Consider the following 15,957-nt stretch of genomic DNA (forward strand, 5'->3'; position numbering starts at 1 on the left):
TCCTCTTCCTCCGCCAAGCAGGAAGGGAATTTTGCTCAGGCCAAATCCGTCTGGAGACCCAACCAGACTTGGAACAAGGGTAAACAAACCAAGAAGCCCGCTGCTGCTACCAAGACAGCATGAAGGGGCGGCCCCCGATCCGGGACCGGATCTAGTAGGGGGCAGACTTTCTTTCTTTACTCAGGCTTTTGTAAGAGATGTTCAGGACCCCTGGACACTGGAAATCGTGTCCCAAGGGTATCAACTGGAATTCAAAAGTTCTCTCCCAAGGGGGAGGTTTCTACTTTCACGATTGTCTGTAGACCAGATAAAAAGAGAGGCGTTCTTACGTTGTGTAAAAGACCTCTCTACTATGGGAGTAATTCGTCCCGTTCCAATACTGGAACAAGGGCAGGGGTTTTACTCCAACCTTTTCGTGGTCCCCAAAAAAGAGGGCACGTTTCGACCTATTTTACATCTAAAAAGTCTAAACAAGTTTCTCAGAGTCCCATCCTTCAAGATGGAGACTCTTCAAACAATTCTGCCATGGATCCAGGAGGGTGAATATATGACTACCGTGGACTTGAAGGATGCATACCTTCATATTTCTATCCACAGGGATCATCACCAGTTCCTAAGGTTTGCTTACCTGGACAAACATTTTCAGTTCATGGCTCTTCCCTTCGGGTTGGCCATAGCACCCAGGATCTTCACGAAGGTTCTAGGGTCCCTTCTAGCGGTTCTCAGGCCGCAGGATATTGCAGTGGCGCCTTATTTGGACGATATTCTGATCCAGGCGTCGTCCTACCATCTGACAAAGTCTCATACAGACATGGTTCTGTCCTTTCTGAGGACTCATGGGTGGAAGGTGAATCTGGAAAAGAGTTCATTAATTCCACAGACAAAGGTTCCCTTCCTGGGAACTCTAATAGATTCCATATCCATGAAGATTTTCTTGACAGAGGTCAGAAAGTTAGAGATTCTGAATACATGCCGAGCCCTTCAGTCCAATCCTCGGCCATCAGTGGCCCAGTGCATGGAGGTAATTGGATTGATGGTGGCGGCAATGGACATCATCTCAGACCACTACAGCTGAGCATACTCAGACAGTGGAATGGAGATTATGCAAATTTGTCTCCTCAGATAGATCTGTATCAGGAGACAAGAGACTCTCTTCTTTGGTGGTTGTCTCAGGATCATCTGTCCTAAGGGACATGCTTCCACAGACCCTCATGGGTAATAGTGACGACGGACGCCAGCCTTCTAGGTTGGGGTGCGGTCTGGAATTCCTTGAAGGCTCAGGGTGTGTGGACTCAGTCGGAGTCAATTCTTCCAATCAATATTCTGGAATTGAGGGCAATATTCAATGCGCTTCAGGCGTGGCCTCAGTTGGCTTCGGCCAAATTCATTCGCTTTCAGTCAGACAACATCACGACTGTGGCTTACATCAACCATCAGGGAGGAACAAGGAGTTCCTTAGCGATGACAGAAGTATCCAAGATTATTTGGTGGGCGGAGGCCCACTCTTGTTATCCATCAGCAATCTACATCCCAGGAGTGGACAACTGGGAAGCAGACTTTTTAAGCAGACAGACGTTTCTCCATCCGGAGATGGGGCAGACCGGAGTTGGATCTAATGCCAAACTTCCAAGATAGGGATCCAGGTCAAGGGATCCTCAGGCCGATCTGATAGATGCCTTGGGCAGTGCCTTGGTCGTTCAATCTAGCTTATGTGTTTCCACCGTTTGCTCTCCTGCCCCGGGTGATTGCTCGGATCAAACAGGAGAGGGCTTCAGTAATTCTAATCGCGCCTGGACGTGGTATGCCGATCTATTGGACATGTCCTCTCTACCGCCGTGGAAGCTTCCATTGAGGCAGGACCTTCTCATTCAGGGACCCTTCCAACAACCAAATCTAGTTTCTCTGCAACTGACTGCTTGAAGATTGAACGCTTTATCTTATCTAAGCGGGGGTTCTCTGATTCGGTCATTGATACTTTGATTCAAGCACGTAAGCCTGTCACCAGAAAGATCTATCATAAGATATGGTGTAAATATCTTGGTTGGTGTGAATCCAAGGGTTACTCATGGAGTAGAGTTAAGATTCCTAGGATTTTGTCCTTTCTCCAAGAAGGATTGGAGAAAGGGTTATCAGCGAGTTCCTTAAAAGGAAAAAATCTCTGCTTTGTCAATTTTGCTACACAAACATTTGGCAGATGTTCCAGACGTTCAGTCTTTTTGTCAGGCTCTAACCAGAATTAAGCCTGTGTTTAGACCAATTGCTCCACCCTGGAGTTTGAATTTAGTTCTTAATGTTCTTCAAGGGGTTCCGTTTGAACCCATGCATTCCATAGATATTAAGTTGTTATCTTGGAAAGTTTTATTTTTGGTTGCTATTTCTTCTAACTCGTAGAGTTTCGGAGCTTTCAGCACTACAATGTGATTCGCCTTATCTTATTTTCCATTCTGATAAGGTGGTTTTACGTACCAAACCTGGTTTTCTTCCCAAGGTTGTTTCTAATAAGAATATTAATCGGGAAATTGTGGTTCCTTCATTATGTCCTAACCCTTCTTCTAAGAAGGAGTGTATGTTGCATAACTTGGACGTGGTCCATACCCTGAAGTTTTACTTGCTGGCGACTAAGGATCAATCATCTTCATTATTCATTGTCTTTTCTGGAAAGCGTAGGGGTCAGAAGGCTACGGCTACCTCCTTTTCTTTTTGGCTGAAGAGTATCATCCGTCTAGCGTATGAGACTGCTGGACAGCAGCCTCCTGAAAGAATTATGGCTCATTCTACTAGGGCTGTGGCTTCCTCATGGGCATTTAAAAATGATGCTTCTGTTGAACAGATTTGCAAGGCTGCAACTTGGTCGTCTCTTCACACTTTTTCCAAATTTTACAAATTTGATACTTTTGCTTCTTCTGGGGCTGGTTTTGGGAGAAAGGTTCTTCAAGCAGTGGTGCCTTCCGTTTAGGTTCCTGTCTTGTCCCTCCCTTTCTTCCGTGTCCTGTAGCTTTGGTATTGTATCCCACAAGTAAGGATGAAATCCGTGGATTCGTCATATCTTCTAGAAGAAAAGGAAATTTATGCTTACCTGATCAATTTATTTCTTCTATGATATGACGAGTCCACAGCCCACCCTGTCATTTTTAAGACAGGTATATATTATATTTTTGTTAAACTTCAGTCACCTCTGCACCTTTTGGCTTTTCCTTTCTCTTCCTAACTTCGGTCGAATGACTGGAGGTGGAGGGAAGGGAGGAGCTATATATACAGCTCTGCTGTGGTGCTCTTTGCCACTTCCTGTTAGCAGGAGGTTAATATCCCACAAGTAAGGATTAAATCCGTGGACTCGTCATATCGTAGAAGAAATAAATTTATCAGGTAAGCATAAATTTCCTTTTTTATCAGCGAAAAATGGTTGTTTTTATTTTATCCCTATCTCTCTAGTGACTCTTGCGTGGAGTTCCACATCTTGCCAATTACATGAACGAAAACATAATTTATGTAAGAACTTACCTGATAAATTCATTTCTTTCCTATTGGCAAGAGTCCTTGAGTGTCAGGGTGCCAGGAATCAGACTGAGACGAGAAGTGCAAAAATAATCACACCTTTATTAATAGCAAAAAATAATAAAAAGTCCACAAGACAAATAACAAGCCAGGTATCAAAACCAGAGCTGGTAGTCAGACGAGCCGAGTAAGGAACCAAAGCGAATAGTCAGACGAGCCGGAATCAGGAACAAGGAGAACAGCAGAGTCAGGAACAAGCCAGGGATCAGGAACCAGGAGGGACGTCAGACAGCCAGGTAATACACAGGAGCTCTCACAAACAGGTTTGAGACAACGCAAGGGCAAACCATACTGAACAGAGGCCCTTTAAATAATAAGTGATGACATTACAATTCTGACTGCATCCTGTCTCACACTGATGATGTACACCAGTCTGGTCATAAAAGGAAGTGCAGGAATGAGCAGCATCACACAGTATGCACCAGAGTCAGCAAAAGAGGTGAGTAAAATGGCTGCCAGCAGCACATGGCAAACGGAGCAGAGAAAAAACCCTGACAATGAGGCCCACCCTTTTTATGGTGGTTATGATTTTTTTGTATAAAGCGCAATTATTTCCAAATTCCTTTGTCGATGCTTTTTACTCTTTTCTTTATCACCCCACTACTTGGCTATTCGTTAAACTGAATTGTGGGTGTGGTGAGGGGTGTATTTATAGGCATTTTGAGTTTTGGGAAACTTTGCCCCTCCTGGTAGGATTGTATATCCCATACGTCACTAGCTCATGGACTCTTGCCAATATGAAAGAAATTAATTTATCAAGTAAGTACTTACATAAATTATGTTTTTCAGCTTCCTGTCAGTAGTGCAATGCTGTCCCTTCAGCAATGAATAACAAGAGAATGAAGACAATTTGATGATAGAATTGAAATGGAAAGTTGTTTAAAATTGTATGTTTTATCTGAACCATAAAAGAAAATTTTGGGGTTTACTATCCCTTTAAACCTTTCATGATTTATATAGAACATGCAATTTTAAACAACGTTCCTATTTAATTTAATGCCAAGTTTGCTTTGTTCTTTTGGCAACCTTTGTTGAAGAGTAAACCTGGGTGCCAAAGAAAAAAAGCAAAAAGTGTGAAAAAACCTATATATACTGACTTCAGGATGCGTGCAAAAAAGTGACCCATTACAATTCTTGTGACCCGGACATGGTACGTTTAATCCTTGTGTGTAAACAAACGCTTGCAGAAATACGGTAAAACGTCCATAGAAATAACCCTCAAGGAATGAAAATGTTCATCATTAAACTATTTTTCCTTTCAATGAGATTTATTATATCACAGCATTAATGAGTTGTGCCAAATCTGTATTAGTATGATTGTAACTATCGCAGGAACTGAATTCCAATGGCATTATTTGTTACAGACGGTCGCATCTATCGAAGAAAGGACGAGGTCCAATCTTAGCAAGACTCTGAAAGGTGAGTACATCTTCTATTATATTGTATATTGCACCTAGCATTGTATAAATGGCGATATTCAACAGTTATTGTATCTATTATATAAAGCAATAGAGGATACAAAGTTTGCTGCCCTCACATTTATTAAAAACACTACAACACTAGTTGGAAAATCATTGTGAATTGAATGAATACACATAAATACTTGATAGTATCAAACTAAGTAAGTAAGCGGTAATATAATACCGTATGTAAACATAAATACGTGTATACAGATACTAATTTTCCGCTAATGCGTTGCGCTATATTACTTATATGTTGTAATCATATAAATAAAATAAAATGCCTACTGATGTTGATATAAAGTTAAAGGAGGCCGTAATGCCGTTATGCTCGAAAACATGAAAGCGATATGATCTCTCAGCCCCAATAGGAAGTATTGGTGCATAAGTATAGTCCGTAGTTATCTACAGATTACAAAATTGCAAAGATAATACCTAGTATAGCTGGCCGTGAGCTGAACACAAGAGCGGTTCCTCAGTTTGGCTTGATAATATCGTAACTTAACCATATCAGTTTGCGGCATTAGGTGCAGCAGTTATACTATACCCTCTTCCCCTCACCACCCTGGCTTGGCGCCATGAATGTGGTGACTATAGTAGTTTACAAGTATCTAGTTATTAAAGTAAATCTATTTAGCAACTAGTGTTGAGTAACTTAAAATATAAAGAAGCCCCCTAAGTAAGTGTAATATGTAGTGTTCAAAACACGTGCACGCTACTTATCTAGATATCTCTTCAACAAAGAAAAAACAAGAGAACGAAGTAAACTTGATAACAGAAATAAATTGGAAACTTTTTTTAAATTGTATTCTCTATCTGAATCATGAAAGACAATTTGGGGTTTCATGTTCCATTATGACACTTCTGGTTCTAGATGCTGCTTAATGTGTGCCTAAATTGCTAAAACAAGAGGTCATGCATTGAACTAAGCTTGGTGATATAAGGAAGTTTAAGGCATTTTCAAGGCCTTAAAAGACACCTTTTAATTCAATGAATATAGTTCAGTTGTATCCAATACAGTTTAAATCCAACTTTGGACAGTTTTATTATGTACGCAAAACTGCTTTCCTTGTTCCTCCCAGACCCAACGAAACAAGGTGATTAAACCTTCTCATAGCATAAATTCCAAATGTTGGTGCAGCACCTCTCTCGTCTTTTATTTCATTGATTATGAAATGTCTGTTGCACCATAATGAATGTTTATAATTCTAGAACAATAGGTTACAGGTAGGTTAACTTCATTCACAAAGTGCCAATACAGCAGCTGTAGGGAATGTGAAACAGCGATTCTGTCTTATTGAGTCAGGTTTAGAACTAACCTGGTCCTTATATTGTGTTCTATCAGGGGGTTGAATATTAGAATGTTTAGCACTGAGGGAAATAATGTGACACAAATATAATAAAAATAAACTGCAGACTGCCCCTTATCTCAGTTCTTTTGACAGACTTACATTTTAGCCAATCAGCGCTCTTAAATAACTCAACAGGGAGTGAAAAATTGTAAAAATGCACTGAGAGAGACGTTTTCAACGGTTTAGAAATCTGATTGAGCTTACCTAGGTTTAGCTTTCAAAAAAGGATACCAAGAGAATAAAGCAAATTTGATGCAAAAAGTGAATTGGAAAGTTGTGTAAAATGACTGCCCTATCTGAATCATGAAAGTTTAATTTGGACTAGACTGTCCCTTTAAGTGTGCAAGACACAGGTCACTGTTCATGCAGAGACTGAAATATCCCTGAGACTTTTGGTTTGGTTTAAAAACCCATATGCTTGGGCTATTGCAGTGCTCCCTCCAATCGAGTTCTAATAGGTAATAGCTACAAAATGTTACAAAGCATATCACATATATATATATATTATTGTCTGCTGGCTCTGTGAGACTCATTACATTTTTCTCTTCTAGAACTTGGGCTCGTTGATGGACAAGAACTGGCAGTAGCTGATGTGACAACCCCACAAACTGTGCTCTTTAAACTTCATCTCACTACCTAGTTATACAGAGGGGGCGTGACCGGACACTTTTACTTGTTATTTTTTTCTTTTGTAAAAAGTAAATCCCAGTAGAAGCGAAGCACAGAATGTTATAGGACTGACCTCTTATCTGCTGCAAGCTCTACAATATTTGCTGGTTCAGAATGCTCATGTCACATAGTATAATTATACACTTATTTATGGCGTCTTTTTAAATACATCTAGAGCATTTTAACTATACTTTTAGGAACATGTGAGATGTACAGTTATATATAAATCACTCAATAGTTAAATAAAATGAGTCTTTTTATTATTTTGTTTATGACAAGTTCATTGTTTTTGTCAAACTGAGTTGTAAACACTGTAATTAGAAATAATAAAATTCTCAGTACAGATGTCTCTGTATCTTTAAGAAAAGCTGTTTTTATTTCTTTCTAATGACACGATGAGTCAACGGATCATCTAATTACTATTGGGAATACCACTCCTGCCCAGCAGGAGGCGGCAAAGAGTACCACAGCAAAGCTGTTAAATATCACCTCCCTTCCCTCCAACCCCAGTCATTCTCTTTGCCTACGTTAGTGTAAGGAAGTGGTAAAGTTAGGTGTCTAAAAAGATTCTACAATTAAGAGTTTATTATTTTATTTGCAGTACTAGTATGTGCTGTTTTTACTCCAGAGTGTAGCTGTAGTCCATTTCAGTCTCTTCAGTAGAGCATTGGTGGCATTAAAGCAAAGGGAACTTGTGGGACATAATTCTCACTACGCCTCCCTCATATTTAAATAAAAGTTGCTGCCCTTATTATTATTTTCCACTGGTCCATGTGAGGGAAAGGACCTCTCCAAACCTAGTGAGTTGCCTTGCTGCCAGGCAGATTTTGAGATAAGTGCTAATTTATTTTCTTAAGCTGCTTTAAGGAAAAGATATGGCACTTTTTCCCTAACAGGGATATTTAATACATTACTCCTAGTGTTGTAAGGGGGATTATGTATGGCAGTATTGCAGGCACTGGGGAGTTGAGGAGTACTTGGCTCAATTTGGTGTTATCGTTTTCATTAAATATGTCTGCTGAGACGTTATTTCTTTCATGTAATTGGCAAGAGTCCATGAGCTAGTGACGTATGGGATATACAATCCTACCAGGAGGGGCAAAGTTTCCCAAACCTAAAAATGCCTACAAATACATCCCTCACCACACCCATAATTCAGTTTTTACAAACTTTGCCTCCTATGGAGGTGGTGAAGTAAGTTTGTGCTAGATTTCTACGTTGATATGCGCTTCTCAGCATGTTGAAGCCCGGTTCCTCTCAGAGTACAGTGAATGTCAGAGGGATGTGAAGGGAGTATCACCTATTGAATACAATGGTCTTCCTAACAGGGATCTATTTCATAGGTTCTCTGTTATCGGTCATAGAGCTTCATCTCCTACCTCCCTTTTCAGATCGACAATATACTCTTATATACCATTACCTCTACTGATTTTCGTTTCAGTACTGGTTTGGCTATCTGCTATATGTGGGTGGGTGTTTTTTGGTAAGTATGTCTCATTCACTTAAGACACTCTCAGCTATGGTTTGGCATTTTATATATAAAGTTCTAAATATATGTTTGTACTTATATTTGCCATGATTCAGGTTTATCAGTATGTTTTCTTTTTGCAGACTGTCAGTTTCATATCTGGGAAATGCTTTTAAAAAAAAAAATTCTTACCTGAGGTTTTTCAAATTGACTCTTTCTAAATTGCGGGCTGTATTAGGCTTGCAAGAGCGCAAAATGCTATAATGTATTGTGTCATTCTTGGCGCAAGACTTTTTTGGCGCGAAAATTACGTTTGTTGATGCAAATTCGTCATTTCCGGCGTCTTAGTTGGCGCCGAGTCTTTCACAAGGTTGCGTCATTTATGACGCTCGAGTTTCGTTCCGGACGTTTTTGGCGCCAAAAAATGTTTTTCAGTTTGTGGTGCGTCATACTTGGCGCCAAACATTTTTTTCATTATTTAAGACCTCATTCCTTTTGCCTCTGGTCTTTTTTTCTATGTCAGAGGCCTATTCTGTTTGCATTTTTTCCCATTCCTGAAACGGTCATATAAGGAAATTGATAATTTTGCTTTATATGTTGTTTTTTCTTTTACATACTGCAAGATGGCTCAATCTGATCCTGTCTCAGAATCTACTACTGGAATCCTGCTGCCTGATATCGGTTCTACCAAAGATAAGTGTATTTGTTGTAGAATTGTGGTAACTGTTATTCCAGCTGTGGTTTGTAATAGTTGTCATGATAAACTTTTACATGCAGAGAATGTTTCCATCAGTAGTAGTTCATTACATGTTGCTGGTCCTTCAACATCTAATGCTCAGGATATTCCTGTAAGTTTAAGAGAATTTATTTCTGATTCCATTCAGAAGGCTTTGTCTGCCATTCCACCTTCTAATAAACATAAAAGGTCTTTTAAAACTTCTCATAGAGTTGATGAATTTTCTAATGACCGACAACATACTGATTTATCTATCTCTGATGAGGATCTGTCTGATTCAGAGGATCCTGCCTCAGATATTTGTAACGGTACCAACAGGATACCAAGGGTTAACACCAGGGAACAATGTCCTGCATAGGGAATCAGCAATTCACAACCCAGCCAGTTTTCAGGTTTAAAACAGAAGGACATTTATTAAAATTCTATGCCTAGTATTTATGCAGGTCTGACCCCCCAGATGGGGGGGTTGAAAGAATGTTGTACATTAGATGGAGGGCCCACACCCTTGGACAGATCACATTACTTTACTTAGGCAGATAACAACTTAAACACAAAACACATTTGGCTTTTCTTATCACCTAGGCATCTGCTCTCTGAGGGTGATTAAACAATGGACTGTTTATCACTAACTTTAATGACAGTACACAATAGCTTCTTAAAGTTGAACACAGTTAACTCCTTCAGTACTGACAGAAGGGTCAGTCACATCTACATAGCACACAATGCAGTCTATAGACAACCTTTCTTACATTATAGTCCAGAAGTGGCTAGGTTTGCCACAATGCTCCCCCAGAACCAAGGCGGCATACACAGTCTGATCCCAACGGATCGGCTTGGGGATGTCCGGGAAAGTACTCACAGATCACTGTTCAAGTTCAGTTTGTCTGGACAACCCGTCGGCGTTACCGTTTTGTTTCCCTGGGCGGTAATGGATTGTAAAGTCGAAGGGCTGCAGCGCCAAACTCCAGCGCAGCAGCCTGGCATTGTCCCCGGCCACACGGTTCAGCCACACCAACGGGTTGTGATCTGTGAGTAAGGAAAAAGGTTGTCCATACAGGTACGGCTGCAACTTTTTGAGGGCCCTGATTACAATATAAAAGGTAACAGCAACTTGTAAGTAAACCAAACTAGGTTGTAGCTCCTCAAATAGGGCTTCAGCTACCGTCTTTGCATGGATGTTGGAGAGAGCAATGGCCTCGGGGTACCTAGTGGTGTTGTCCACCACGGTTAAAATGTACCTCTTCCCGAAGGGACTGGGCTTGGGTAGTCACAGGGTTAACATCAGCGGGACCCATGGGAGCATAGGCAGAAACAAGGGGGGCCAAGTCATTTCCAAGGAGAACATCAGCAGGTAAGTCCTTCTTGACCCCCATATTCACAGGTCTAGCGCCCACTCCCCAATCCAAATGTACCCTGGCAACAGGTAGGCGGAACACAGTGCCCCCTGCTACCCTCACAGCCACAGTGTCTCCAGTGTGCTGTTTCTCAGACACCATGTTCTCTTGAAGCAAGGTCATGGTAGCACCAGTATCCCGTAGACCACTGACCTCCTTCCCATTCACTTTAACCCGTTGCCGGTTATTCCGGTGGGCAGCTTGCACGGGGTCTGCTTCATGTAGGCTGCCCCAGCATTCTGGCGCTTCTACGTAGCGGGCCGCAGGCTGAGGATTATGTGGGATTCCGCCGGCGGGTCTTCTCCAGGACTGTGCTTGATTCGCTGCGTTTAGGGGACACTCTGGTCTTTTGTGCCCTAGTTGCTTACATCCAAAGCACCGAATAGGTTGTGAGTAGCCCCGCGAATTGAACCGGGCTCTCTAAAGGGAAGTTCGTGGCCGGAGGCCGTGTGGTATAGCGGTGCGCCGGGGGCTGGTAACTGGCAGCTGCTGGGGTGACTGGGGGTCTGTACTCCACTCTAGCAGTGGGCAATCGGTATACCGCTCCCCCTGCCCCTCGTACTGCCACGGATCCGCCAGTGTGTGCTGTATCCGGCACCAAATGGGGAGCTATCAGGTTTAAAGTAGCTCCCGAATCCCGAAGTCCCTGGACCTCCTTCCCCTCTACGGTCACCAGCTGGCGGTGATGTTGCCGGTTATCGGTGGCCCGGACCGACATCACCTCATGCAGAATTCCCAAGGGTTCCTCGGCTTGGGTGCTCAACACCTCATGAGCGGCTGGCTCCGTTTGGTAATGGTGAGCAGCCGCCCTTGGGGCCAGGTTCTGTCTGACCTGGTTCCAAGCTTGTCTGCTCCGATTTTGGGTGCACTCACGTGCCATATGTCCCCACTGCTTGCAGGTGTGGCATTGTATATTTGCCCGTCCGTTGTATCGTGAGGGGGGTGGTGGATTCCCTGGGGCTGGGCGAAAAGGTGCCGCTGTGGGGTTGTTAGGCTGTAGTCCATGGTGCCTCCTGGCATCAAAATGCTGGTCTGCTAATCTGGCTGCTTCGGTTAAGGTGAGGGGTTTTCGATCTCTCACCCATTCTTGGGCTTCTGGGGACAAGCCGTTAAAGAATTGCTCCAACAGCATCAGTTGTCGCAATTCTTCCATGGTGGTAGCTTGGCTGGCCTGTATCCACCCTTGAGATGCTTGATCCAGCTTGTGGGCCCACTCTGCATGTGAATCTCTTTCTGGCTTGCGCAGGCCTCTAAACTTGCGCCGGTATGCCTCTGGGGTAATGGCATGTCTTTTCAAGATCGCTCTCTTCACTTTAGCGTAATCCTTGCTGTCCTCCCTGGGTACAGCGCGATACGCTTCCGCTGCCCTACCGGCTAGCTTGCCTGCTAGGCACCCATACGGACTGCTCCAAATCATGTAACTCGCACAGTCTCTCAAAATCCTGTAAATACCCATCGATCTCATCCTTCTCCTCACAAAACATTTTAAATGCATGGTATGGGATTTTGAGTCTTACTGGGTTGCTGAGTGCGTCCAAAATGGATTCTGCTCGGGAGGATGCATTCCGCAGACTGTGTGCCATCACGTACTCCTGCACATCTGCCATTACCACGGATAGCATATCCTGTGGTACAGGTTGGGGTAAAAATTCCAGCCTGGTCCTCATTTCCCTCTGGTATAGGGTCTCCTCCATGGCTGCTGGAGGCGTAGCGCTGCGAGCTCTGTCTCCCTCCATCAGCTCGGCAATTAATATAGCCTTGGGTTTGCTGCTGCCTATCTTTCCCTGGCTTCTAGCAGTTCCTTTAATGTTTGTCTCTTTAGCTTAGAATAATCCATCTCCATTCACTTCGGTCCCTGGTACTCCTTCCATCTTAGTCAGTATTGTAGTAATCCCCCTCTTCCTGAGGTTACTGGCTTGTGTAGTTGCTCTTCTGGGCGATAAGGTTCATTCCGTCGCTTGCCACCAATTGTAACGGTACCAACAGGATACCAAGGGTTAACACCAGGGAACAATGTCCTGCATAGGGAATCAGCAATTCACAACCCAGCCAGTTTTCAGGTTTAAAACAGAATGACATTTATTAAAAGGCTATGCCTAATATTTATGCAGGTCTAACCCCCCAGATGGGGGGGTTGAAAGAATGTTGTACATTAGATGGAGGGCCCACACCCTTGGACAGATCACATTACTTTACTTAGGCAGATAACAACTTAAACACAAAACACATTTGGCTTTTCTTATCACCTAGGCATCTGCTCTCTGAGGGTGATTAAACAATGGACTGTTTATCACTAACTTTAATGACAGTACACAATAGCTTCTTAAAGTTGAACACAGTTAACTCCTTCAGTACTGACAGAAGGGTCTGTCACATCTACATAGCACACAATGCAGTCTATAGACAACCTTTCTTACATTATAGTCCAGAAGTGGCTAGGTTTGCCACAATATTGACACTGACAAATCATCTTATTTATTTAAAATTGAGTATATTCGTTTAAAAGAAGTGTTGATTGCATTAGATATGGAGGAGACTAGTCCTCTTGATACTTAAACTAGTAAACGTTTAAAATTCGGTTTATAAACCTCATGTAGTTATTCCAGAGGTTTTTCCAGTTCCTGATGCTATTTCAGATATGATTTCAAAGGAATGGAGTAGACTGGGTACTTCTTTTACTCCTTCAAGGTTTAAAAAATTGTATCCTTTGCCTACTTATAGATTGGAGTTTTGGGAAAAGATCCCCAAAGTTGATGGGGCCATCTCTACTCTTGCTAAACGTACTACTATTCCTACGTAAGATAGTACTTCTTTTAAAGATTCTTTAGATAGGAAGCTTGAATCTTATCTAAGGAAATCGCTTATTTATGTTCAGGCCAACTTCTTAGGCCTGTTATTTCTTTGGCTGATGTTGCAGCTGCTTCAACTTTTTGGGTGGAAACTTTAGCGCAACAAGTATCAGATCATAATGTGTATAGCATTGTTAAATTAATTCAACATGCTAATAATTTCATTTGTGATGCTATTTTTGATATCAGAATTGATGTTAGATATATGTCTTTAGCTAGAAGAGCTTTATGGCTTAAATCTTGGAATGCTGATATGACTTCTAAATCGACATGCTATCTCTTTCTTTCCAAGGTAATAAATTATTTGGTTCTCAGTTGGATTCTATAATTTCAACTGTCACTGGGGGGAGGGAGCTTTTTTGCCTCAGGATATAAAATCTAAGGGTAAATTTAAAGCTTCTAAACGTTTTTGTTCCTTTCCGCAAAATAAGGAACAGAAACATAATCTTTCCCCTAAGGAATCTGGAATAAATCCAAGCCATTTAAGAGATCTAAACCAGCCCCCAAGTCCACATGAAGGTGCGACCCTCATTCCAGCTCAGCTGGTAGGGGGCAGATTAAATTTTTTCAAGGATGTTTGGATAAATTCAGTCCAAAATCATTGGATTCAGAACATTGTCTCTCAGGGGTACAGAATAGGTTTGAGTAAGACCGCCTGTGAGAAGTTTCTTTCTCTCACGCATTCCAGTGAACCGAGAGAAAGCACAGGCTTTCCTGAAGTGTGTTTCAGACCTGAAGTTATCTGGGATAATCGTGCCATTTCCTTTTCAGGAACAGGGTCTGGGGTTTTATTCAAATCTGTTCATTGTCCCAAAGAAAGAAAATTCATTCAGACCAGTTCTGGATCTAAAAGTCTTGAATCGTTATGTAAGAGTACCAACATTCAAAATGGTGACTATAAGGACTATTCTGCCTTTTGTTCAGCAAGGGCATTATATGTCCACAATAGACTTATAGGATGCATATCTTCATATTCCGATTCATCCAGATCACTATCAGTTCCTGAGATTCTCTATTCTAGACAAGCATTACCAATTTGTTGCTCTTCCTTTTGGCCTAGCGACAGCTCCAATGATCTTTTCAAAGGTACTCGGTGCCATACTCTCTGTAATCAGAGAGCGGGGTATTGCAGTGTTACCTTATTTGGATGATTTCTTGGTACTTGCTCAGTCTTTACGTTCTGCAGAATCTCACACAAATCAACTAGTGTTGTTTCTTCAAAGTCATGGTTGGAGGATCAATTTACCAAAAAGTTTTTTGATTCCTCAGACAAGGGTAACCTTTTTAGGTTTCCAGATAGATTTAGTATCCATGACTTTGTCTCTAACAGACAAGAGACGTCTGAAATTGGTTTCAGCCTGTCGGAACCTTCAGTCTCAGTCATTCCCTTCAGTAGCTATGTGCATGGAGGTATTAGGTCTCATGACTGCAGCATCGGACGCGATCCCCTTTGCTCGTTTTTACATGAGACCTTTTCAGCTTTGTATGCTGAACCAATGGTGCAGGGATCATACAAGGATATCACAATTAATATCCTTAAATCCCAATGTTCGACTATCTCTGACTTGGTGGTTAGATCACCATCGTATAGTTCAAGGGGCCTCTTTTATTCGTCCAACCTGGACTGTGATCACAACAGATGCGAGTCTTTCAGGTTGGGGAGCTGTTTGGGGATATTCTGACAGCACAAGGGGTTTGGAAATCTCAAGAGGCGAGATTACCAATCAATATTTTGGAACTCTGTGCGATTCTTAGAGCTCTTCAGTTTTGGCCTCTATTGAAGAGAGAGCTGTTTATTTGTTTTCAGACAGACAATGTCACAACTGTGGCGTATGTCAATCATCAGGGTGGGACTCACAGTCCTCAGGCTATGAAAGAAGTATCCCGGATACTTGTTTGGGCAGAATCCAGTTCCTGTCTAATTTCTGCGTTCCATATCCCAGGTATAGACAATTGGGAAGCGGATTATCTCAGTCGTCAAACTTTACATCCGGGAGAGTGGTCTCTTCACCCAGATGTGTTTTTTCAAATTGTTCAGATGTGGGGGCTTCCAGAAATAGATCTGATGGCATCTCATCTAAACAAGAAACTTCCCAGGTACCTGTCCAGGTCCAGGGATCCTCAGGCAGAATCAGTGGATGCATTGACACTTCCTTGGAGTTATCAACCTGCCTATATTTTTCCACCTCTAGTTCTTCTTCCAAGAGTGATTTCCAAGATCATCATGAAGCAATAGTTTGTGCTGCTGGTGGCTCCATCATGGGCTCACAGGTTTTGGTATGCGGATCTTGTTCGGATGTCCAGTTGCCAACCATGGCCACTTCCACTAAGGTTTTTTTAAGAGATTCCATCAGGATCTCAAATCATTAAATTTGAAGGTATGGAAATTGAACGCTTAGTGCTTAGTCATAGAGGTTTCTCTGAGTCAGTGATTAATACTATGTTGCAGGCTCATAAATCTGTTTCTAGGAAGA

The 15,957-nt window shown here is 42.1% G+C and overlaps 1 protein-coding gene across 1 annotated transcript in view; it reads left to right on the forward strand.

Moving 5' to 3' along the window:
• The window catches only part of UBA3 (ubiquitin like modifier activating enzyme 3), a gene marked incomplete in the record, with an annotated part of 304,856 nt that extends 297,453 nt beyond the window's left edge, over window positions 1–7,403 (forward strand). Inside the window, 2 exon segments of the mRNA XM_053720683.1 lie at window positions 4,914–4,974; window positions 6,919–7,403. Of these exon segments, the coding sequence (XP_053576658.1) occupies window positions 4,914–4,974; window positions 6,919–7,007 (150 nt within the window).
• Between the last annotated feature and the right edge of the window lie 8,554 nt (window positions 7,404–15,957).

This window comes from Bombina bombina, chromosome 7 (assembly GCF_027579735.1).
Source record: "Bombina bombina isolate aBomBom1 chromosome 7, aBomBom1.pri, whole genome shotgun sequence".
Classification (NCBI taxonomy): domain Eukaryota; kingdom Metazoa; phylum Chordata; class Amphibia; order Anura; family Bombinatoridae; genus Bombina; species Bombina bombina.